Source organism: Vicugna pacos, chromosome 13 (assembly GCF_048564905.1).
Source record: "Vicugna pacos chromosome 13, VicPac4, whole genome shotgun sequence".
NCBI lineage: Eukaryota > Metazoa > Chordata > Mammalia > Artiodactyla > Camelidae > Vicugna > Vicugna pacos.
The window spans coordinates 30,722,995-30,749,767 of NC_132999.1; the positions used below are offsets into that span (position 1 = coordinate 30,722,995).

A 26,773-nucleotide genomic window follows, 5' to 3' on the forward strand; every position below is an offset into this window, starting at 1 on the left:
CCATCCTCCCCTGGCAGAGGTACATTTTCATACTTTAATACCTGTTAATTTCCCTTATTGAGATTGCAAAGCTAAGTAGTATGCTAGTTTCCTTTCTGTTCCCCTCTAAGATTGTAATTTCCTAACTGGACTGCTTATGAAATTTATCATATTTTACAAATCAAATTTATTCTCTTTTTGTTCCCTACTAAATTAGCTGTTCTTAAGTTATGTCACATTTTAGCTTGTCTCAAATATTAGTCAATTTGGGCTGCCATAACAAAATACCCTCGACTAGGTGTCTTAGACAACAGAAATTAATTTTCTCACAGTTCTGGAGGCTAGACATCCAAGATCAAGTTTTGGCTAATATGGTTTCTGGTGAGAGTTCTTTTTTTGGCTTGTGGATGAAAGTAGAGGCAGCCTTGCTTCCTGCACCTGTGATAGGAGTTGCATCCCTGAAGAGTTCTAAATTGCCTGTGGTGATGGTGGTGGTGGGGGTGTCATTCTTCCTTTTTCTTGAAGGATATCAAAACTTTATAGATAGATAGCTCTGTGGTCTTGTCCTATAGAATCCCACTAGTCTGACAGCTTTCTTTCATTCTGTCCTGTTTTTTCTGTCCTCTTTAGTTCCAGCTGGCAGTGTTTCTGCTGGTGTAATCCTATTTCTATTCGGGCTTCTGCTGAAGTGGCTGATTAAATTTGTGGTTCACACCCATACGAATATCCTTATCAAATACTTGTTTAGTCACACCCTCACTGTTCTCCTTAGAGCAAACTTTATCATTTTTTGCAGTGTATATAGGTGGAGAATTTTCCATATCTTCATTTTTGGTTCCTTTTTGGTTAACAGTTCCTTCAATTTATCTCTCTTTCCTCACATTTTATTATAAGCATTGAGGAAGATCCAAGCTGTACCTTCTCTACTCTGCTTAGAAGTCTCCTCTGCTAAATATCCATTTTCATTGTTTATAAGTTCTGTCTTCCACAAAATACTGGACACAATTCAGCCAAATTCTTTGCCACTTTTAATAAAGATCACCTGTCCTCCAGTTTTAATAACCTATTTCTAAGTTCTGCCTGAGACTTCACCAGAATGGCCTTTAACATTTTTAGGTTACAGCAGACCCCATCTCCTGGTACCTAAACTGTACTAGCCAGCTTGGGCTGCCATAACAAAGTACCAAAAACTGGGTGACTTAACCAACAATTTATTTTCTTGCCATTCTGGAGGCTGGAAGTTCAAGATTGAGGTTTAGTTGGTTGGGTTTCTTCTGATGAGGATTCTCTTCCTGGCTTATAGATGGCTACCATCTTGCTATTTGCTCACATGGCCTTTCCTTCATAAATATATGCAGAGAGAGTGAGCCAGTGAACTTTCTTAATGACACTGATCTATGGGACCAGGGCCTCCTCCCTTACAACCTCATTTAACGTTGATTACTTCTTTACTGTAGGTACAGGCATAATGGGAGTTAGAGTTTTAACACACACATTTTGGGGCCCTACAAACATTCAGTCTATAACACGTCATACTTTGGAGCATGACATTCTTACACAGTCCTTTCCTTTCCTTTTTTTTTTTTTTTTTGATAGAAAAGAAATCTGCTTTATTACCACGACATGAATATCAGCTTGCTCCTTGGTTGGTCTGTTTGTTGCTTGACGTCCATTTCATTCTTCATTTTTCTTAGAGGCTGCTGGATGGAAATCGGAAACATCCCTTATTGTTAGCAGCTTACAAAGGAGTGTGTGTACCAGAAGTTGTCTCTTGGCAGAACTGAAGTTTTAACCCAGACTATCTTGTGTTTACTTTAACATGAATAATAGAGAAGACAAAATCATGTGTGTTTTTCTCTACTGTGTCAGGGTCCACTTGTGTGTGTTTGTGTGTGTGTGTGTGTGTGTGTGTGTGTGTGTGTTGTTATAGTGTTTTTAGAAATTTGAATTTCCTAAGCAGGTTCATCCATAATCCTTTCCACTTCTTATTAACTTACTATACCTGGCTGCCTCAGCCATTAAAGGGAGAGGCTCTCAAACTTTAGCATGAACCAGAATCATCTGCGGATTTGTTAAAACAGATTGCTGGGCCCTCGCACCAGAATTTGTGATTCAGGAGTATGGGGTCTGGCTTGAGAAAGTACAGTTCAAACAAGTTCTCAGGTGATGCTCCTAGTCTGAGATTAGCACTTTGAGAAAAACAAATTGAAGGTACTTATTAGCCTCAAGGACATTTAAGTTTGTTATCTCAGTGTAAATACACTTGTAGCACTTTGACTGTTTCCCCTTTTTCAGTGTTGAAATCCCAGTCACCCATCCTGATCCAGCTTAAATGTGTTCTGCCCCGTGGCGCCTCCATACCAATCCACTTGGAATAAATTCTTCTTTCCTATTCTGTCAGATACAGTTTTTAACCTGTATTATAGCATTCATTTCATTCTAGTTTGTAAAACTAATTGTTCACATGTGTGATCAATTGTGAATTTCTCAGTATAGGGAATATATCATAGTCACCTTTGTATCTGCCCCCTCCCTATCACAGAGCACTCACCAAATTCCAGTAAGCTTCTACTGAATTGAGGTTACTGTAATTGACCCTTGAACAACAAGAGGTTAGGGGTGCACACCCTTTGAGCAGTCGAAAATTTGTTTGTAATTTATAGTTGACTCCCCCGTATACATGGTTTCTCCTTATCCAAGATTCCTCCCTATCCATGGTTCCCCCTTTACGGATTCAATCAACTGGTGGATTGTGTATTACTGTAGTATTTCACTATTGAAAAAAAATCCATGTGTCAGTAGACCTGTGCAGTTCAAACCTCTGTTGTTCAAGGGTCAACCTTAGTCACATATGAATTACATTAATCTTTTAAATTCATTTATACTTTCATTTAACACTTATTGAGGGAGGCAATGCTCTGGGGTGGAAGGAGTTACTGCTTTTGAATTCTAATCTCATTTACTAGGTGTGATCTTGGACAAGTTGCTTAACCTCCTTGAAACTTGTTTCTCATTGTTAAAATGGGCATAATAGTAGTATTCACCTTGTGGGGTTGTTGAGAGGATTAAATGAGATAATGTAAATTGCTTGGCTCATAATAAATAACATTGTTAGTTTGCTCCAAATGGGTGAGAGTTTTATGTTGGGAGTACCAGATTTTGAGTGTACTCTACTGGCCTCATTTCCCTGGTTTGAGAATTAATGTTACTTGAGTGTTCATTGCTTAATTCTGATAGTTGACTTTTATAGCTTGTCTATAGGTCTTAGGATGAAATGAGAAGAAACCACCTAGAGCAGACACACCTATGTCTGCTTCAAAAGGCTATGAGTTAGAGGGAGGGTATAGCTCACAGTGGTGGAGTGCATGCTTGGCTTGCACGAGGTCCTGGGTTCAGTCCCCAGTACCTCCTCTAAAAAATAGATAAATAAATAAACAAATACCCACCCTCCTCCAAGGCTATGAGTTATCTCACTAGAATCATAGACTTTTTTTGGTTTCATGGGCTTTTGGGTAATATCTTAATTTAGTTCCCTGAGTATTTCTTAGGGAAGCAGATAGCTATGACTATTAATAAACATTTGTAACTCATCAAAACAACTTTCATACTTGATTAAATTCATTTTGTCTTAAAGAGCCCAGCCATTTTTTTAGCCATCAATAAACTGAAAGGAGAAAACAGCTAATCGGAATGATGAAACATTTCTTCCAGGCCAGGAGGGTACTTTTTTGTTATATGTGGATATATACAGAGAACAATATAACTAGTGGAAAGATTAACATACATAAATCAGTTGCATTTCTTTACACTAATGATGAAATAGCAGGAAAAGAAAGTAAAGAAACAGTCTCTTAAAATCACATCCAAAACAATAGAATACTTAGGAATAAATCTGACCAAGGAGGTAAAAAACTTACACATGGAGAATTACAAAACATTGATTAAGAAAGTTAAAGATGACTTAAAGGATTGGGAAGATATCCCATGCTCTTGGATTGGAAGAATCAGTATTGTTAAAATGGCCCAAGGCAATCTACAGACTTAATGCAATCCCTATCAAATTACCCAGGACATTTTTTTACAGAACTAGAACGAATAATCCTAAAATTTATATGAAATCATAAAAGACCCAGAATTGCCAAAGCAATACTGAAGAAAAAGAATGAAACTGGAGGAATAACCCTCCCAGACTTCAGACCATACTGCAGAGCTACAGAAATCAAAACAGCATGATATTGGCATAAGAACAGATATGAATCAATGGAACAGAATGGAGATCCCAGATATAAACCCACAAACTTTTGGTCAATTAATCTTTGACAAAGGAGGCAAGAAAATACAGTAAAGACAATCTCTTCACCATATGGTGTTGGGAAAACTGGACAGCTGCATGTAAGTCAATTAAGTTAGAATACTCCTTCACACCATAAACAAAAATAAACTCAAAATGAATTATAGACTTAAACATAACACAAGACACTATAAACCTCTTAGAAGAAAACATAGGCAAAACAGTATCCAACATAAATCTCGGCAGTGTTCTCCTAGGGCAGTCTACCCAAGCAATAGAAATAAAAGCAAAAATAAACAAATGGGACCTAATTAAACTTACAGGCTTTTGCACAGCAAAGAAAATCATAAGCAAAACAAAAAGAACCTACAGAATGGGAGAAAATACTTGCAAAAGATGAGACAGACAAGGGCTTAATTTCCAGAATATACGAACAGCTCATACAGCTTAATAAGAAAAAAGCAAACAACCCAATCCCAAAATGGGCAGAACACCTAAACAAGCAATTCTCCAATGAAGACATGCAGATGGCCAATAGGCAAAAAGTGCTCAATATCACTGATTATTAGAGAAACACAAATCAAAACTACAATGAGGTATCACCTCATACCAGTCAGAATGGCCATCATTCAAAAGTCCACAAATGATAAATGCTGGAGAGGGTGTGGAGAAAAGGGAACCCTTCTACACTGTTGGTGAGAATGTCGTTTGGTGCAGCTATTATGGAAAGCAGTATGGAGATTCCTCAAAAGACTGAAAATAGACTTACTATATGATCCAGCAGTCTCACTCCTGGGCATATATCCAGAGGGATCTTAATTCAAAAAGATACATGCACTTCAGTGTTCATAGCAGCACTATTTACTATAGCCAAGACATGGAAACAACCTAAATGCCCATCGACAGATGACTGGATAAAGAAGTTGTGGTATATTTATACAAGGGACTACTACTCAGCCATAAAAATGATAAAATAATGCCATTTGCAGCAGTATGGATGGACCTAGAGATTGTCATTCTAAGTGAAGTAAATCAGAAAGAGAAAGAAAAATACCATTTATCACTCATTTGGAATCTAAAAAAAAAGAAAAAAAGAGGACAGTAAGGAACTCATCTACAAAATAGAAACAGACTCACATAGTAAACAATCTTATGGTTATGGGGGGAAAGAGGGTGGGAAGGGATAAATTTGGGAGTTTGAGATTTGCAGATGTTAGCCACTGTATATAAAAATACATTTTAAAAATTTCTTCTGTATAACACAGGGAACTATATTGTGTATTTTGTAATAACCTTTAATGAAAAAAATATGAAAAAAAATGTATGTATATGCATGACTGGGACATTGTCCTGTACCCTAGAAATTGACACATTATAACTGACAGTGCTTCAGTTTAAAAGAAAAAACGAGTGGAACATAAAGTATGTGAATATTTTACATAACATGTAATATATAATGTTTTACCCAGTGTTCTTTCTATTCCAGTGTTCCATCCAGAATATCATATTTAGTTGTCATGTCTCCTTAGGTTCCACTTGCTGTGATAGTTTCTCAGACATTTCTTGTTTTTCATGACTTTGACACTTTTCAAGAGTGCTTGTCAGATATTTTGTAGAATGTCCTTCAATTGAGATGGCTGATGTTCTTCCCGTGATTAGACTAGGATATGGTTTTTTGGAGAGAACACAGGGGTAAATTATCATTTTCATCACATCATATCATGATATCACTTAGCATTATTAATACTGACCTTCATCACCTGGCTGAGATAGTGTTTAGTAAGTTTCTCTACTGTTAAGTTACTCTCCCACTCCATATATTTTTCTCTTTGGAAGGACTATATGCATCCCACACACTGGGAGTGAGGAATCATACTCCACTTTCGTGAAGGTTATCTACATAAATTATTTAGAATTCTACATGGGAGATTTGTCATCTTATTTGTTTATTTATATATGTTTATTGTATGTATACACACATTATACTTTACTTGATACATATACACACATATGTTTTTGGTTATAATCCAGTACTCTATGTATTTTGTTTCTTAACTCTTCCTTCTTTGACTGTGGGGGGCTCTTTCAATTAGCTCTGTATCCCTTTGGCATAACCCTGTGTGTGTGTGTGTGTGTGTGTGTGTGTGTGTGCGCGCGCGTTTATGTATGTGTGTATGTATTCGAGCACCTACTTCCTTTCTGGCACTTCATGGTGTTCCAGGCTCATCTTATATATAGCCTGCTCAATCCTAGAATCAGCCATTTCTCCAAGGAACCTTCATTTATTTTATTGGAGAATGGTATTAGAAACCAAGATCAAGGTGTTAGGTGTTCTTGATTTTGACCTACTTTTTCTTCTAAAAGATAACCATAATTTCACTCATCCATCTCTTTGGCCATGATGTTTTCTCTGTATGGAATGTTCTCTACCTTTTTTCTGCCTGGTGAACTCCCATTTCATCTTTCAGAAGCCTGCCCAAGTACTACTCTGGCTGGAATGCATTCCTTAATTCTCAGTCATTTACTTTTTCTTTTTAATCTTTTTGCACATTTTGTATACTGTTATAGCATGTATCCTCATATAGCATTGTTTGTTTATATGTTTATTTACCCTCCTAGACACTGAGCTCTTTCAGGCAGTGGTTTGGGGGCATTCTTTTTTGTTTTAAGAAAACAAAACAAAAACCCTTGTCTGAGAGGAAAAGAAATAGTGGTGGTGATGCTTAAAGTGGGAAATTGGATGAATGGTTTTATAAAAATTAGAATCTGAAAGACTGCATATTACTACCATGCTTAACCTGTTTTGTTTTCAATACAAGTATTGCTCAATGGAGGCCATATGAAAAGAAAGACCATTTGTATCAATCATAGTTTGGTGAAAAACAAAAATAGTAAGTAGACCACTAGGCACTTTAAGCAGGAAGGGAATTAGATGCTAATGAAACCTTTGACTAGGTTAGAGAAGAGAGGTCTTTGCTTTCCGGAAATAAGTGATTATAGGGATGGCTTGAAACTGCTGCCTGTGATCTCAATTATTTGCAGTTCTGAAGGCAGTGATTTGTAACAGCGCACTTAGAGGCCATGGTGAACTTTATGTCTTCTGTCTGTTTGAGGTTTTATCTTTTACTGCAGGGAAGGATTATTTTACTTTATTTTTTGGTCCTTATCTGGCATTAACTGTGAATCTGGGGGATTTTTCACATATATGACATGTCACTGTCTTTCTCTAAAGGTATCCTATTTTTATCATTTTGCTTAAAGCTATGTTTAATGCTAGCTGGGAATGGGTGCTATTGTTAAAGCATTTGGCTGAGTGGGAGATATGTGCTAAACGTATAGAAATACATGTATGTGTCAGTGTGTGTTTATGTGTTTTTGACGAAAATTCTGTTTATTTTTAGGGAAAGCCATATGCAGTGTTCACTTCGAGATCTTGTTACACTTTTGCTTTTTAGTTACTTTTAATAAATGTACAGAGTTGTTTATATTCCTGGTACTTGCATATTTGTCAAATAGTCCTTATTAAATATTGATTTGATTTTTTTTTACCTCTTAGTATTTGTGACGCTGATGGATCAAGGAAAGAGTCTAGGCTTCACATTTTTTATTTCTCTAAATAATCTCTACTACATTTTAATGACATTTCCTTGTAAACTAAAGTTTGGGGGTTTTCCCATACATCTTGGAGGCTCTGTTATTAGGTGTATATATATTTGTATCATTTTTGTATCTTCTTGATAGATTGTCCCTTTAACAATATATAATACCACTTAAATTCTCTTATATACATATTTTTAACTTAAAGCCCATTTTATCTGATATTGGTTCAGCCACCCATCGTCTTTTTTGCTTAGTAATTGCATGCATATTTCCCCATCCTTTCACTTTCTACCTGTGTGTGTCTTTGGATCTGAAGGGAGTTTCTTGTAGACAGCATTTAGTTGGATCATATCTTCTTATCCTTTCTGCTAATCTCTGCCTTTTAATTGGAGAGTTTAATCCATTTATACTTAAAATAATTACTGATGATGAAACATTTAGTTCTGCCATTTTGTTCTTTGTTTTCTATGTGTCATATTTTTTCCCCACTCCATTCTTTCATCACAGCCTTCTTTTGTGTTTGACATTTTGTACTGTACTGTTTTGATTCCTTTCTCATTTTTTTGTATATATATATATATATTTTTCTTTTTTAATGTTACTCTAGGGACTACAAATAACCCCTTCAATTTGTAACAGTCTATTTTGAATTAATACCGATTTAACAGTCTACAAAAATTATGATGCTCCTGTACCATTCCATTTCTCCTCCTTTATGTTGTTATCACAGCTTGCATCTTTATGCATTATGTGGCCATTAACATCAATTTATAATTGCTGTTTAATGCATTTGTCTGTTAAATCACATGAAGAAAAGAGTCACAACCCAAATGCACAGTAATACTGGCTTTTGTATTTATCTATGTTCTCATCTTTACCAGTGTTCTTTATTTCTCTGTAATGGCTTCCAGTGACTGTCTAGTGTCTTTTCATTTCCCATGATGGACTCCCTTTAGCATTTCTTATATCATAGGTCTAATAGTGACAGCCTCCTTCAGCTTTTGTTTAGGAATGTCTTAATTTCTCCTTCAGTTTTGAAAGATGATGGGGTTTTTTTGGTTCATAGTTCTTTGCACTTTAAATATGTCATCCCACTGCCTTCTGGCCTTTATTGTTTCTGATGAGAAATTAGCTTTTAATCTTATTGAGGATCCTTTGTATATGAAATACTTTTCTTTTGCTATTTTCAATATTGTCTTTGGCTTTTGATAGCTTGAATAATTTTAGTTGACTGTTCTCAAGTTCTCTGATCTTTCTTCTGCTTAAAGTTGCTCTTGAAATCCTGTAGTTAATTTTTCATTTCAGTTATTGTAGTTCTCAGTTATTATAGAATTTTTGGGGGGCCTTTGTAAGATAATCTTCATCTTTTTATTGGTAATCTGTTTGTTGATACTCCATCCTCCTGATTTCTATTAGGTCTGTGTCCATGGTTCTTTGAGCTCTTTGAGCATATTTAAGACGGTGATTGAAAGTCTTTGTCTAGTTAAGTCTGATGTCTGTTCTTCCTCACAGTTTCTGTTAATTTCTCCTTTTTTTCCTTTTTTTTTTTAAATATAGCTTCTTTAAAAAAAATTTTTTAGTGGAGATACTGGGGTTTGAACCCAGGACCTCGTACATGCTAAACAGGCTTTCTACTACTGATCTGTTACCCTCCCTCCGTTGTTAATTTCTCCTTTGAATGGGCCATACTCTTTTTTCCCTCTGCATGCTTCACAGATTTTTTTGAATAGTGAACATTTTAATACTATAATGTGGATAACTCTGGAAATAAAATTCTTCCCCATTTCACATGGTCTGTGTTTGTTGCTCTCTGTGAGTTGTAGTTTTCTGTTTGTTTAATGACTTTTAAAAACTATTTTTGTAAATTTTTTTGGCCATGAATGGTTTCTGTGTTAATCTCCTTAGGCTACCATGGCAAAATACCAAAGTACAGAAATTTATTTATCATAGTTCTGAAGACTGAAGTCTGAGATCAGGATGCCAGCATGGTTTGATTCTGGTGAGAACTCTCTTTCTGACTTGCAGATGGCTGCCTTCTTGCTTTGTTCTCACATGGCATTGAGAAAGTGAGAGAGCAAAAGCAGGCTCTCTGCTGTTCTCTTCTTATAAGTGGCACTAATCCGGATTCATCATGCGGGCCTTACCATTATGACCTCATCTAACCTAATTACCTTACAAAGGGACAATTATTGGTAGTGAATTAGAAACTTTTACCAAAGGATTGCCTTCCTACATGGAAGCATGCTGTGTGATCACTGTAAATTGTAATCTGGGCTCCGCAATTGACCTACTACTCATTTTCTGTTTTCAGTATGGAAGAATTTGGGCCAGTGGAGAATAGAAATCCATACAGCTTGTGTTAATTTTGAGTAATCAAAATATGAGGCAGCTAACTAATGTGGTAAACCCATTGCATTAATCTTGAATCAGGAGCCCTGTCTTTTCAAACTTCTTGTTATTGTTTTATTGAATATGGCTTAGGCCAAGATTCTTCTCTCTGAACTTCTGAGCTTTGTATAAAATAAGGGGTTTGGATTAGTGTCTACTCAGGATCCCTTGATACATGGAATATTTGTGAAGAATCTATTTGTGTCCTAATTTCTGTTAAGATTCTACAAAAAGCAATTATGAATAGTAGTACAAGTAAACATTTTAATAAAACTAAGTTTGTAATACTTGTGTGTATACTATTTTGTTTAATTCTTTTAACAACTTTATGACATAGGTAATGGCAGGACAAGATGCTGTGCTAGTAGTTTCATGGAAGGTCTGTGTCTATGAAACTTTCAATAAATTAAAATTTCCGATAAGCTGTAGGAGATCCGGGGAAGCTATTTGACATATACTTGATAACAACCCAATGCTAAGTGAAATAAAGTACTAGTAAACATTAACCTAGCTGTACAACATTTTAGGTACTCTATGCTCTTAGGAAATTATTTTTGAACTTTGCACTGAATTTCTCCTCTAATTTGCTGCCTGTGCTGACATAGCTGCTTTGTTGAAGAAAGACTCACATTGTCTGGCACTTTTAGTTAAGGGAAGATTAATGTTGTATTGATTACTTCATTGCAGATGAGTATTTTCAGTATACCTCCAGAAAGGTGAATATGTAAGGAAGAATTATTGGCACAGTCTCACAGAGGAGGTCCACTGACACCTGGGTGGTAGGAGGCACAGAGATCCTCATAGTGGCTCCTTGTTGGCAAAGTGTTGGCAGCTAGGGCGGTTGGATTTGTCTTCCATAACCTGGGGCCCATCCTTGGCTGGGGAGATATTTTTTGATAAGAGATAAGCTTTTTAACCTTTGAGGATTTCTCTGCTCTTTGTAAAACTTTCCCTTAGGGGGACTCCCCATGGCATGGTCAAGGAGAAGGAGGTTCCGCATTGACCCCTCCACCAACCACCACTGTATGGGCCAGATCTTAGGCCTAGACCTCCATGAATTGGGCCTATGCTACAGGGAGATGAGAGACTCAGCAGTGGTGGAATCATTAGTCCCCCTTCATCCTGGAGGACTTCTCTGTGAAGAGCTGACTTGGGGTCACCAGGCTTTCCATTAGCCATATGGGAAAGGCCCAGAAGGCTGGGTGGTCCAATGGGACTCTCGTCCTTTTCATCTCCAGTCTTTTCCCGCTTGACAGTGGGGGCCACTGCTGTTGCTGTTGTTGCTTCTTTTGTTTCAGCATTGCGGTTGTGGCAATGGCTGCAGTGGGATTTTCATCTTACTTATTTTGAGTTAATTTTTGTATAAACTCTGGATTGAAGTTCATTTTTTAATTTATGGATATCCATCAGAAGCTTTTTAATAAAAGTTTTTCTGGGCAGCTAGAGTTGTAGAGATCATTTTAGGCTCCAAAACTCAATATTTAAACGTATTTTCTTTTATTACTTTATATTATTGTCTTTTATTTCACTGTAATGTAAATTTACTTTATAATTAACAATTTTCAAACCATCTGTGTAAAATGCGTAGGAGTGTTAGGCATTTAGTGTCTTGGCTTTATTCATATACCTATTTAAACTTAAATTACACATTATGCTATTTACTTTAAGGCTAATTAACCTTCCCAAATCCAAAATTATGTCTAAGATTCTTATTTACTTTATTTTCAGGCATGTACTGGCATTGAAAATATTGATGAAGCTATTACATTGCTTGAACAAAATAATTGGGACTTAGTGGTAAGTATTTTTGTTTTCTTTTTTCTAGCTTTATTGACATATACTTGACATAAAATGTTGAGCATTGTTGAAATATATGTATATATTGCAAAATGATTACCACAGTAGGGTTAGTCAACACATTCATCACCTCACTTAGTTCCTTTTTTTCTCCTGTAATGATATCTTTTAAGATTTACTCCTTTAGCAATTTTGAAGTTTACAATACAGTATTGTTAACTATAGTTACCATACTGTACATTAGATCCCCAGGATTTATTCATCTTATTACTGGATGTTTGTACCTTTTGACCACCTTTATTCATTCTCCCCCAACTCCTGGCAACTACCAGTCTACTCTGTTCTTACGAATTCGGTTTTCTTTTTAGATTCCACATATAAGTGAGATCATACAGTATTTTGTATTTCACTGTCTGACTTATGTCAAGTACTTTTTTTATCTGACAATCAAATTTTATGAATTCTTCAATGTCTTTAACATTCCTTATAGGTGGTTCAGCATACCATAGTCCATCTATAATTCTAATCTGAATGAGTAAAATCTAAATGTCATATCTTTATTAGGATATATATTTAGTTCAGTATTAAATTACTAAATTATTATGAATTCTTAGGTAATTAAATAATTTTAAACTTGCCTTCTCTTACTGTGTATTGAAAGGTTCATCTTCCTCTCTAGTATTATGGTGGAGATGACTGGAAGAAGAAAAGTCAGATTTGTCTAAATGTCTACATAACTCTATTTGATGTTTCTCCTTCAATTCTTTTGGAGGGGAGGGGCGCCCTCACTGATAATTACTCCTTTCTAAAGCTATTAAAGAAGTGGCATTCTGCTGTGGCTTTCCTTATGAACTTCAGGCAGTTTATTATAGAAGTGGTTTAGTTTTTTTTTTTGTGGATAGGGGCCAGTAACTCAAAAGGCAAGACGCATCACAGCAGTACACATTGACAGAACTGTAATTTACTTACAATTGCCAGGCAAGCTAAAAATGACTTGTGCAACAGCATAGGAGCAGTACTGGTTGTGTTAAGGTAACACAGCTGTCTCTCAATGCCTTTGAAATCCTAAAAACGTCTAGCACTTCTTCAAAATTATAATTTAATTTTCAAAATTCAAAACTTGAGATGTGTAACTTTAGAGCTAAGAGTAGATATGTAGGTATATTCAAGTCCATACATGGACTTACATAACTATTAATTATCTATGTGTTTTGTGTAGATTTACCACTATTAATTTGCTTACTCAAAATATAAAAAGCTTATAAAATAACTCATTGTAATGAAATGAAAAGATACAGAAATTTACAAAGAAGGAATTAATAATCACCTTTCATTCTATCACTTAGAGATAGACCAGAATGTTTTCCTTTAGTTACATGATTAAAAATTTTTTTAATGCAAATGAGATTGTTTTATTCCTACTATTTTGTAAGCTGCATTTTTCACTTAACCTATCTTGCAAATGTCTTTCTTCCAAGTAATTTTGACTGTTTATCATTCATTTTAATGTTTAATGTTTGGATAGTATTTCATGGTGTAGTCATAGCGTAATTCTACCAGCCAGTCCTATGCTGTTAGACATTTAGAATTTTTGTGATATTTTGGAATTATATATATTACCCTAGAGGACATTCTTGTGCATTCATCCTTTCATACTTAACATATTGTTATCCTAGAAGGTATCAAATAAATTCAATTCATAATTGAATTTCTGAATCAAATTATATACATATTTTAGGTTTTTTGATATTTATATTGCCTTCCAGGATGATTGTACTAATTTAAATTTCCACCAAGTATATAAATTTTTAAGATTGCCTATTTCATTAAATCAGTGCTGTCTTACCTTTTCATCTTCTGGCACTTGTTAAAATTTGCAAAATTTGTATGGACTGACTTTAGATCCATGCTTTTACCACTGTTTATCCTCTTGGCAAAGCATGGTATAGGTGACATATTCCTGATTTCTATGTGGAGAAAGGGGGAAGGGGCAGCAACTTATTTGGAATGATACCCCCAGGTTTCTTGACTCGAAGCTTTTGGAATAGCAAAAGCATTGCTTTATTTAGTTTGTATATTTGTAGGGTATTATTGGTGGAGGTTAAAAATCCCACCAAGCCACTCTTCCATGGTACTGATGAGAGATATGGAGTAAAGGGAGGTTATAGGCTGGGAGTAATGGACTACAAGTTGTTGAAGTGAGAATTACCATTTGTAGGGGATGGATTTAAGTTCTTTTCTTATCTGCTTCCTCTTGGTCCATGTTCATTAGTTATGAAGGCTAAACATTTATTGGTTCTGAATATTTTCTCAGTCTAATAATCGATCTAGAGTATTGTAAGAGGAGAATTTTCCCACATAGTGTTAAATAATTGAATGGTACAGGTATTCTTCAACTATTTCTCAGTTATTTGATTTTGGAAATAATATAATAAATAACACTTGGGCTAAAAACCCTGGTGCTATATTTTTGGTAAAATGTAATCTTACCCTGTGTTGGGCCCAAGCAAAAGCATCAAGCTATCTTTCACAGTCTTACACTTCGGCTTTTTTTTTTGAAATGTATTTCCTAGCTGACTTGACTTCGCTAATAATCCACTTTTATCCACAGTAAAGGTTTGCCGTGCTATGTAATTATCTTACTCTATACATTTTCTCATTTCCTTTGTTTTTATATAGCACTCAGCACATTGTGGTTTTTAAACAATGAAACAATTATTTTGAATAACCCATTACTAGTTCAGATTTTCATTAGGATCATAGAACTTCTTATATTATGTTTTGTGTATTTTGTCTGTGCATTTTTTTTTGTGTTTCTAGATTTATGATTAGTACTGCTTTGCACCTTATGGGCCTTATGGAACAGTTTACATAATTTGACTGTTTAACCTAGGATATGTCTATATTTTAAATTCCCTGAACATATCAGTTAGATTTCTCCTTTGGTGTTTTTGTGCACATTTTACTAGAGAAGTGTAGAGGAATGTGAGTTAGGCATTGCAGCCTGGAATTGTGATGAATTTGAAAAAGTCCAGAAACAAAAAAGGCATTCTGTTGCTAGTGAATACTTGCAGCATATACAGATTTATGCTAGATACAGTGGAAGCTTAAAAAAGTGTTAACACTATATGGTGTCTGATTTTGAGACACATACTGAAAAATTAAGACGAGTGATCTTTTACACATCTATATTATACTCAGAAATGGAAATAACTTCCTGAAAACATAATGATTGCAAATATTTTAGCTATTTTATAGATTTAGACACACAAATAAAAAATATTGTGTATGAAAATATAGCCCAGTCCAGGAAACTTTAGTCATTAGCCACTTTCTCTGATCTTGTACATTATTTTCATTATATAGCTCTTTATAAAGTAGTGCTTCCAAACCCTGTGTTTTAAGTACCCTACAATTGACTCTGCTTATTTTGGTGCACCGGCAGATTGGGTAATATATGCTAAAATTCTGAAAACAAAAATAAAATGAATTTTAATACTATTGGTAAGCATCTGGGGCTAGTCTTTTACTTGATGTAAATCGATAGTACCACTTCCCTACCTCCATCTGCCTCAGACTTTCATTATTCACACTGTCTGACACTTTTAGTTAAGGGAAGATTAATGTTGTTAAATTGACTACTTCATTGCAGATGAGTATTTTCAGCATAGTTCCAGAAAGGCGAATATGTAAGGAAGAATAATTGGCAGTGAATTAGAAACTTTTACCAAAGGATTGCCTTCCTACATGGAAGCATGCTGTGTGATCACTGTAAATTGTAATCTGGGCTCCGCAATTGACCTACTACTCATTTTCTGTTTTCAGTATGGAAGAATTTGGGCCAGTGGAGAATAGAAATCCATACAGCTTGTGTTAATTTTGAGTAATCAAAATATGAGGCAGCTAACTAATGTGGTAAACCCATTGCATTAATCTTGAATCAGGAGCCCTGTCTTTTCAAACTTCTTGTTATTGTTTTATTGAATATGGCTTAGGCCAAGATTCTTCTCTCTGAACTTCTGAGCTTTGTATAAAATAAGGGGTTTGGATTAGTGTCTACTCAGGATCCCTTGATACATGGAATATTTGTGAAGAATCTATTTGTGTCCTAATTTCTGTTAAGATTCTACAAAAAGCAATTATGAATAGTAGTACAAGTAAACATTTTAATAAAACTAAGTTTGAAATACTTGTGTGTATACTATTTTGTTTAATTCTTTTAACAACTTTATGACATAGGTAATGGCAGGACAAGATGCTGTGCTAGTAGTTTCATGGAAGGTCTGTGTCTATGAAACTTTCAATAAATTAAAATTTCCGATAAGCTGTAGGAGATCCGGGGAAGCTATTTGACATATACTTGATAACAACCCAATGCTAAGTGAAATAAAGTACTAGTAAACATTAACCTAGCTGTACAACATTTTAGGTACTCTATGCTCTTAGGAAATTATTTTTGAACTTTGCACTGAATTTCTCCTCTAATTTGCTGCCTGTGCTGACATAGCTGCTTTGTTGAAGAAAGACTCTATTCAGAGAGCTTGTATTTATCTTTTACTACATGTCCCAACTTAAGGCAAAAATGAAACAAATCAGCCTGTCTATTTTTGGATCATTCCCGAAGTTCTAGTCTTCAAAGATAATTTTGTATTAATAGAAGCTTATAATAAAGTTACTAACTCTGAAGAGCCAAACCCGAGGAAATTTATGCACATAATCTGTCTCACTTTGTGATTCATTGAGATGCTTTGAGACGTTTTTGTTTCACCAGTTTTCACTTTTGAAGAAAGGTATTTTAATAATTATCCTAAAATGTCTTAGAACAATTTCTTCTGCTACCCTACTCAGAATGTGGCCTTAGAGTTCCTCGAATGTGCACTGCTTTTCTGTTTTATACAGTGTTATGAACACCTGCAGTTTCATGAATGAACTAGTCTAACCAGTGACATAATGAGTCTCTGTTGTCGTCAGAAAGCAGCCAGACATTGAGTGCTGCTCTTCATCAAAGCCATTGCACACTGGCTTATATTTATACAGATCTTTGCTATGACAAAAGAGATATTCCTGGGAAGGAATATCTCACCATATCAGTTTTTCTTTCTCTGCTGTAGCCTTGTTTCCCTTGTTTTTAAGGGACTGTAAGCCCTTTAAATTTTTATGAAAGTTTTCAGTTTCTCCATTTGTAATTTGACCACCATCTACCTCTGTCGTTTCCCCTTTTATTGAAGGTCTACTTTGTACTAGGTATCATGTCAAGTGATATACCTATATTATTTCATTTAATCTTCACACTAGTCCCAAAATGTGGCTTGGTAGGTATTATCTTTATTTTATAGATGAGAAACTGGAGCCCAATAAACTTAAGTAAATTGTCCATGCTCACGCAGCTGATAAGGGGTAAAACTGATTTTGAACCCAGGTTTCTCACTCCATAAAATTTTTAATAGCTTTAAAATTATAGCTTAAGATTATTAAATTTTCCCTTCCTAGTGTGTTATTCTTTTCTGAACTCCTATACTTTTCTTTTTATCACTCACAAGTAATTTCACATTGTCAAGTGAAAGAGCTTTTACTGTAGTCACATAATAGTACTTTGTTTATGCTTTGTCTTCAAATAGGTTTTAAGATTTTAGAGGAAAGGAATTATGTTTCTTATTTTGTTTTGCACATGGTAGTTGCTTAATAAATGCTTATTTGACTGACTGATTTTATTATTAACATACTAATTTTTAAGTTTATTTTCTGTTTCCATTATTGGGATATTTGAAAGGGCTTTGCTGTTAAAACTACTGACTCTTACTTCTAGTCTTTTCCTTATCTAGCAAACGTAAGGTTTGAGGAAAGAGAGAGGCCTGGGTACTCAAGGCATACGGTTGGGCTGATTTCATTATCTCACTAATAAAATTTAGATGGTCTCTACCTGTTGTAGCCTTTTGAGGAATATTATTCACTGATAAATGCTTTTTGGCAGTTTTTTTCTTAGCATCTCAAAAACAATTTTTTTCTCTCCTATTTATTTCTGATTTTACCATTCTGCGATAAAGAAAGCTCACCATATAACCCAACCTATTTAAAGTTTTTCATCAGTTCTGCCTCTCAGGAAAAAACCTAATGTGATAAAAGACTACTAGTACTTAATGTACAATTAAATGGGCATGAGAGAGTTGTTTTCTTCCTTTTGAAGGAAAGCTTAAGTTTTTACAATCATGAAATTCTCTGTTTACAAAACTTACAGTCAGTGGTTCACATTACTAAATCAACTGTTTGAAGCCCACATTTTTTCCCCAGACTGCACCTTGACTTTCTGCTTATTTTTTCATTGGCTTTTGCTTCATATGCTGTAACTTCTCCTTTAAATATAATCTAGTTCTAGAATTACTTTATTGCATGAACCAAACATCTCCTCTTTTATAAAACCTGTGGTAAACTGACACAACATTGTAACTGAGTATACCTCAATAAAAAAATATATATAACAAAACAAACAAACAAACAAAACCTATGGTAGATAAAAGTTAAAAGGCTTTAAGATCTAGTAAGAACATGGTGTTGATCACCTAGCAGGAAACGATGTGCCCATTGTAAAATGAAATTTGGAGATGTGGCTAATACTTAGTTTTTTTTATTTCTAGTACTACTTACCTAATTCATGTTTCAGAGCACAGTTAAACTATTTAAATGAAATATGTAGTGAGGGGTTCCCTCACTGCTGTGAAACTAAGCCAGAAGCTTTATGCTAATTCTGAAAGAAGTAGTATATGCTACTTATGACTTGAAGATTTAAAAGAAAATAAAAATTTTAATGGTTTTGTTTCTTTAAATTGTTCAGTCAGATGCAGTTTGATCTTGATATTTTGTAAAGCTTGCTGACCTACAAGTTAGCTTGATATAAAAAAAATGGGTTGATTTGCAACAAGTTGCCTTGATACTTAACTAATTTATTTCTGTTATTGGAAGGGGTTTAAACAAAATATCATTGTAGCAAAATCAGAGGATTAGTGTAAATGTGATGATTTGCAGTTCTTCCTGAAGATTTGAAGGATCAGCTGACATAAATCAGTGTGTGCTTGGAAAAGAAACAATAATATAGCAGTTTAAATTCCTGTTTTTATAACTTTATACTTATAGACTGTCAGTTATTAAAGAATTTGCTACTTAATGGTAATATAATTTCTTAAAAGGTTTAGTTGTATTTCTGTCTTGAAAATGATACTTAAAATGTTCACATACACAAATTTATATTACTTTTCTATACATGCCCGCTTCTCACTTTTTTTCATTCTTTTTGTTTATTTTTCCTGATTAAAAAATTCTTTTTGAGATGAGAATGCTTAAGATTTGTTCTTAACAACTTCATTCTCTTTTAATAATCTACTTTTGGGTTTTGTTGTTTGAGTTAGATTTTGTTTGATATATTAGTGATTTTTTTTTTTACTTTTATTAAAGTATTGTCAATTTACAAGTGGTTTTTAATTATATTTTTGGGGGATATTCATCTAATACTTCTTTCTCTGTTGTTGACGGATTGTTCTCAAACACAGACTTGCTGTATGTCTTAAAAAACATAGGCAAGTTTAAAATCTCTCTCCAAGGTAAACAGTGATAAACACAGTATTGTCTCATGATAGGCTGAGCTTATGAGTTCTTGGCAAGGATACTACAGATGTAATTTTGTGCCTTTCTCTGTGTAACAGGAGGTACATGATATCAGTTTGTATTTTTATTACTAATGTCAACTTTGACACTTGGTAAAGGCTATGTCTCTCAGGTTTTTCCACCTTTGTGATTAGTAAATATCTTATGGGGAGCTACTGAGACTATACAGCTATCTTTTTTCTCATTAAAATTTTGCCCACTATTTTTTTTCCTCTCTGTTGATTTGTCATTATACCTCTTTTGAAATTTTTTTTAGTAGTTGTCCTACGTTTTACAATATAATCTTTAAATCATCAGAATTTACATTTAAATAACTATATACTGCTTCATATGTAGTGTGGTGTCCCAGTAGCATTGTATTTACAATTCTCACCCATCTGTTGTCATGTATTTTAGTTTTGCATATGCTGTAAAACACAGTATGTTGCTCCTATTTTTAATTCAGATAGTCAGTTATCTTTCAAAGCAATGAAATATAAGGAGAAAATAATTTTATTTTACTTCATTTATTTTACTTCTTTCTATAGGTTTAAGTTTTTGTCTAGTATCATATTCCTTCTGCCTGAAGTACTTCTTTAGTATTTCTTGTAGAGTAGGTTTGCTGGCAATACATTTTCACAGTTTTTTGTTTCAGAAAGTTTTTATTTTTTCTTCATTTTTGAAAGATGCTTTCAATGGGTATGGATTTCTGGGTTGACAATTTTTTTTTTCCTTTTGCACTTTAAAGATGTCATGTTGTTATATTCTAGCTTGCATAGTCTGTGGAGAGAAGTCTGTTGCTATTTTTATATTTGTTCCTCTGTATGTAATGTCTTTTTCTTCCCCTCTGGCTGCCTTCAAGATTTTCTTTGTTTGTTATTTAGCAGTTTGAATACCTAAGGGTGTGTGTGTGTGTGTAGCTTTTGTAGCTCTCCCTGAAGATTCTGTTTTCTTTTTAATTTTAACTAAATTAATGTAACATACAGTTAACCATTTTAAAGTATGTAGTGCAGTGGTATTTAGCATATTGAGAATGTTGTGCAAACCTCTAGCTCTCTTTAGTTGGTTTTGAAAATTTTGGTTTTTATTTTTTCTTGCTCTTCTCATTCTTTCCCTTCTGCATTTCTTATATTAAATAGTTTGATTTTGTTCTACAGCTCATAGATACTCTGTTCTGTTTTTTCCCCATCTTTTTTTTTCCTGTGTATTTCAGTTTGAGTAATTTTGATAGACCTGTTTCAAGTTCACTGATTTTTTCCTTGTATCAGTAGTTCTACTGATAAGCTTGCTGAAGACATTCTTCATCTCTGTTACTGCATTTAAAAATTTCTAGCATAGTTTCCCTCTCTGTGCTAAAATTACCTATCTGGTCTTATATGTTGTCTATTTTTTTTCCATTAGAGCCTTTAATATTTTAATCATAGTCATTTAAGAATCTGTTCGTTTTAACATTTGTATCCTACCTGAGTCTCCTTTTGATGATTGCTTGTCACTTGCAGATGTGCTTTTCATGGCTTTTTGGTGTGCTTTGCAATTTTTGTTGAAAGCTGAATTTTCTGTAGGATAGTAGAGACTAAGGTAAATATTTTTTATGTCTGGAATTGCCATGCCTTTTTAAAAAATATGTATGTGTGTGTGTATATATGTATATATTTATATATATATATATATATGTATTTAATGAAGTATAATCAGTTCACAATGCCATGTCAATCTCTGGTCACAGCGCAATGCTTCAGTCATACATGAACATACACATATTCACCTTCATATTCTTTTTCACTATTAATTACTACAAGATGTTCAGTATAGTTCCCTGTGCTATACAGTATGAACTTGTTGTTTATCTATTTTATATATATTAGTTGCTGTAGTTGCTGTCTGCAAATCTTGAACTCCCTATTTATCCCTTCCTACCCACTACACCCATGGTAACCACGTTTGTTATCTATGTTTGTGAGTCCGTTTATGTTTCGTAAAAAAATTCATTTGTCTTTTTTTTTTTAATTCCAAATATAAGTAATATCATATGATATTTTTATTTCTCTTTCTGGCTTACTTCACGTAGAATGACAGTCTCCAGAGACATCCATGTTGCTGCAAATGACATTATTTTATTCTTTCTTATGGCTGAGTAGTATTCCATTGTATAAATACACCACAACTTCTTTATCCAGTCATCTGTTGATGGGCATTTAGGTTGTTTCCATGTCTTGGCTATTGTAAATAGTGCTGCTGTGAACAATGGGGTACATGTCTTTTTTAATTAAGGTTCCCTCTGGATATATATCCAGGAGTGGGATTGCAGGATCCTATGGTAAGTCTATTTTCAGTCTTTTGAGGAATCTCCATACTGTTTTCCATAATGGCTGCACCAAGCGACATTCCCACCAACAGTGTAGAAGGGTTCCCTTTTCTCCACACCCTCTCCAGCATTTACTGTTGGTGGACTTTTGAATGATGGCCATTCTGACTGGTATGAGGTGCTACCTCATTGTAGTTTTGATTTGGATTTCTGTGATAGTTAACGATGCTGAGCATTTTTTCATGTGCCTATTGGCCATTTGTATGTCTTCATTGGAGAATTGATCGTTTAGGTGTTCTACCAATTTTTGGATTTTTGTTGTTGTTATTAAGTTGTATGAATTGTTTGTATATTTTGGAAATTAAGCCCTTGTCTGTCTCATCTTTTGCAAATATTTTCTCCTGATCCATAGGTTGTCTTTTTGTTTTGCTTATGGTTTCCTTTGCTGTGCAAAAGCTTGTAAGTTTAATTAGGCCCCATTTGTTTATTTTTGCTTTTATTTTTGTTGCCTGGGTAGATTGCCCTAGGAGAACATTGCTAATATTTATGTCAGAGGTTTTGCCTATGTTTTCTTATAAGAGGTTTATAATGTCTTGTCTTATATTTAAGTTTTTAAGCCATTTTAAGTTTATTTTTGTGTATAGTATGAGGTTGTATTCTAACTTCATTGACTTACATGCAGCTCTCCAGTTTTCTCAGCACCATTTGCTGAAGAGACTGTATGTTCTTGCCTCCTTTGTCAAAGATTAGTTGATCAAGAATTTGTGGGTTTATTTCTGCGCTCTGTTTTGTTCCATGATCCATGTATCTGTTTTTGTACCAATACCATGCTGTTTTGATTCCTGTAGCTCTGTAGTGTTGTCTGAAGTCTGGGAGGGTTATTCCTCCAGCTTCATTCTTTTTCTGCAGTATTGCTTTGGCAGTTCTGATTCTTCCATGATTCTACATAAATTTAAGGATTGTTTGTTCTAGCTCCATGAAAAATGTCCTGGATAATTTGATAGGGATCACATTAAATCTGTAGATTGTTTGGGGTAGTATGGCCATTTTAATAATATTAATTCTTCCTATCCAAGAACATGGGATACTTCCCATTTCTTTAAGTCATCTTTAATTTCCTTAGTCAGTGTTACGTAGTTCTCCATGTATAGGTCTTTCACTTCCTTGGTCAGATTTATTCCCAAGTATTTTATTGTTTTCTTTATTTTCCTTTTCTGATATTTCACTGTCAGTGTAAAGAAATGCCACTGATTTCTGTATGTTAATCTTGTATCCTGCTACCTTGACGAATTCTTTTTTCAGCTCTAGTAGTTTTTGTGTGGAGCCATTAGGGTTTTCTATGTATAGTATCATGTAGTCTGCATATAATGACGGTATTACCTCTTCTCTTCCAGTTTGGATCCCTTTTACTTCTTTTTCGTGTCTAATTGCTATGACTAGTGTTGCCAATACTGTATTGAATAGAGGTGGTGAGAGTGGGCATCCTTGTCTTATTCCAGATTTTAGTGGGATGACTTTCAACTTTTCACTGTCGAGTATTATGTTGGCTGCAGGCTTGTCATTAATAGCTTTTATTATATTGAGATATATTCCCTCTATACCTACTTTGTTTAGAGTTTTTATCATAAATTGGTGTTGAATTTTATCAAATGCCTTTTCTGAATCTATTGAGATGACCATCTGATTATTATCCTTTCTCTTGTTGATGTAGTGTTATCACGATTGATTTGCGTATGTTGAACCATTCTTGTGCCCCTGGGATGAACCCTACTTGGTCATGGTGTATGATCTTTTTTATGTGTTTTTGGATTCTGTTTGCTAATGTTTTGTTGAGGAGTTTTGCGTCTGTGTTCTTCAGTGATATTGGCTATAGTTTTCTTTTTTGGTGGTGTCTCTGTCTTGCTTTTGTATCAGGGTGATGGTGGCTTTTAGAATGAGTTTGGGAGTATTCCCTTCTCTTCAGTCTTTTAAAAGAGTTTGAGAAGGATCGATATTAGCTCTTCTTTGTATGTTTGATAGAATTACCCCGTGAAGCCATCTGTTCCTGGACTTTCGTTTGCAGGGAGGTTTTTTTTTTTTTTTTTTTTGCTGATTCTATTTCACTTCTAGTAATTGGTCTGTTCAAATGATCTGTTTCTTCTTCATTCAGTTTTGGTGGACTGTATGTTTCTAGATACTTGTCCATTTCTTCTAAGTTGTCCAATTTATTGCCATATAGTTGTTCATCATATTTCATATGATTTTTTGTATTTCTGTGGTGTTGGTTGTAATCTCTCATTTTCATTTCTTATTTTGTGTATTTATGTGCTCTCTGTTTTTCTTCATGGTGAGCCTCACCAGAGGTTTGTCAATTTCATTTACTCTTCCACAAAACTAGGTCTTGGTTTGATTGATTATTTTCTGTTTTTAAAAATTTCTATTTTATTTATTTCTTCCCTGATCTTTATTATTTCTTTTTTCTACTGACTAGATTTTGTTTTTCTTTTTCTAGTTCTTTTACATGGTAGGTTAGGTTGTTTACTTGAGATTTTTTTGGTTTTTTGAACAAGTCCTGTATCACTATGAACTTCCCTCTTAGGACTGCTTTTGCTGCATCCCATAGATTTTGTGTGGTTGTATTTTCATTGTTGTTTGTCTCAAGGTATTTTTAAACTCTTCATTGATTTCATTGTTAACCCATTGGTTTTTTAGTAGCATATTGTTTAGTCTCTATGTTGTCATTTTTTTCTCATTTGTTTTTCTGTGGTTGATTTCTTTTATACCATTGTGGTCAGAGAAGATGCTTGAAATTTCTATCCTCTTAAATTTGTTGAGGGTTCTTTTGTGTCCCAGTATGTGGTCTATCCTAGAGAATGTTCCATGAGCACTTGAAAAGAATTGCATATTCTTTTTTTGAGGATATAATGTCCTGAAAATATCAACCAAGTTCAACTGTTGTATTGTGTCATTTAGTATATCCATTGCCTTATTGATTTTCTGTCTGGAAGACCTGTCCAGTGATATTAGTTGGGTCTTAAAGTCTCCTACTATTACTGTATTCCCATCAATTTCTCCCTTTATGTTTGTTAGTATTTGTTTTTTATATTATGTGCTCCTATATTGGTGCATATATGTTAACAAGTGTAATGTCCTCATCTTATATTTCTCCTTTGATCATTACATAGTGTTCTTCCTTATCTTTCTTTATGGCCCTTGTTTTAAAGTCTATTTTGTCTGATATGATTATTCCTACTCCGACTTGTCATTTCCATTTACATGAAATATCTTTTTTCTGTACTCATGCTTTCAGTCTATATGTGTCCTTCACTCTAAAGCGGGTCTCTCATAGGCAGCATATTGTATTCTTTTGTTTTATTATGCAATCTGCCACTCTTTGTCTTTTGATTGGAGCATTTTGTCCATTGACATTTATAGTAATTATTGATATATGTGTCTTTATTGCCATTTTGAATTTTGGTTTCCAATTGACTTGATATTTCTTCTTTGTTCCTTTCTTTTCCTTTTTGTTTTTCTTTTTGTGGTTTGATAATTTTCTTTTGAATTAGCCTGGTTTCTTTTCAGTTTTTGTGACTCTATGCTTTTGATTTGTGGTTACCCTGTTTTTCAAGTTTGTTACCGCATTACTACATCTAATTGCTTTAGACTGGTAGTCATGTAGGCTCAAACACATCCTAAAAAGAACAAATAGAAAAAAAATGAAAAAAGAAGAGAGAAAAATCTTTATTTTCTTTCTTCCCCTTCCACCTTTTATGATTTTGATGTCCTTTTTTTTTTAAACATGTTTATGTTGATTCTTCACAACTTACTGTAGTTATCGCATTTCCCATTATAGTTTTCTCATTTCTATAGCTTCCTGCTTCTTTTCTATTTAGAGTAGACCTTTCAATATTCCTTTTAGGATAGGTTTCATATTGCTGAATTCTTTTAGTTTTTGCTTTTCTGTGAAATTCTTTATCTCTCCTTCTGCTCTAAAGGATAGTTTTGCCAGATAGAGTATCTCAGGTTGCAGCTTTTTTTCATTCAGGACTTTGAATTTATCTTGCCACTCCCTTCTGCCAGCAGTGTTTGTGTAGATAAATCAGTTGAAAGCCTTATGGGGTTTCCCTTGTAACTAACTTTGTTTTCATCTTGCTGCTTTTAGAATCATTTCTTTAACTTTAGCCATCTTAAGTATAATATGTCTTGGTGTACGTCTGTTTGGGTTCTTCTTGTTTAGGACCCTCTGTGCTTCCTGTACTTGGATGTCTGATTCCTTCTTTAGGTTTAGAAAGTTTTCAGTCATGACTTCTTCAAATATCTTTTCAATCCCCTTTTCTCTTTATTCTTCTTCTGGGACCCCTATTCTGCATAGGTTGGCACACTTTGATTATCCCATAGGTCCCTTATATTGCTTTCATTGGTTTTTACTTGCTTTTCTGTTTGCTGTTCTGATTGGGTGACTTCTGTTATCCTGTCTTCTAAGTCACTTATTCGTTCCTCTGCATTATCTAGTCTATTTTTTGACTGCCTTAAGCTTGGCTCTTATCTCAGCCTTTGAGTTTTCTGTTTTTAATTAGCTCCTCTTCATAGTTTCTATTTCCTTTATATAGTATTCTCTGTCTTTATTCATAACCTCTTTTACTTCCTTTAGTGTTTTTATCACCCTTTTTTTGAATTCATAATCTAGCAGACTGTCAGTCTATCTCATTGTTCCTTCTTTCAGGGGGTTTCTCTTGTTCTTTTCATTGGGAGTGGCTCTTCTGCTTCTTCATTTTACTTATATTTCTCTGTCTCTATGG

At 34.3% G+C, this 26,773-nt stretch overlaps 1 protein-coding gene and 1 pseudogene across 2 annotated transcripts in view; one reads left to right on the forward strand and one right to left on the reverse strand.

Annotated features, from left to right (window-relative positions):
- The window catches only part of FAF1 (Fas associated factor 1), a 378,065-nt gene that overhangs the window by 40,683 nt on the left and 310,609 nt on the right, over window positions 1–26,773 (forward strand). For both annotated transcript variants that reach the window (XM_031684245.2, XM_006200466.4), the window contains exon 2: window positions 11,987–12,055. Coding sequence is in view for 1 of the 2 variants with exons in the window: in XM_006200466.4 (XP_006200528.1) it covers window positions 11,987–12,055 (69 nt within the window). In the remaining variant the exon portion in view is untranslated. The remainder of the gene's footprint in view (window positions 1–11,986; window positions 12,056–26,773) is intronic.
- Window positions 11,008–11,559, reverse strand: LOC102544731 (proline-rich protein 3 pseudogene; annotated as a pseudogene).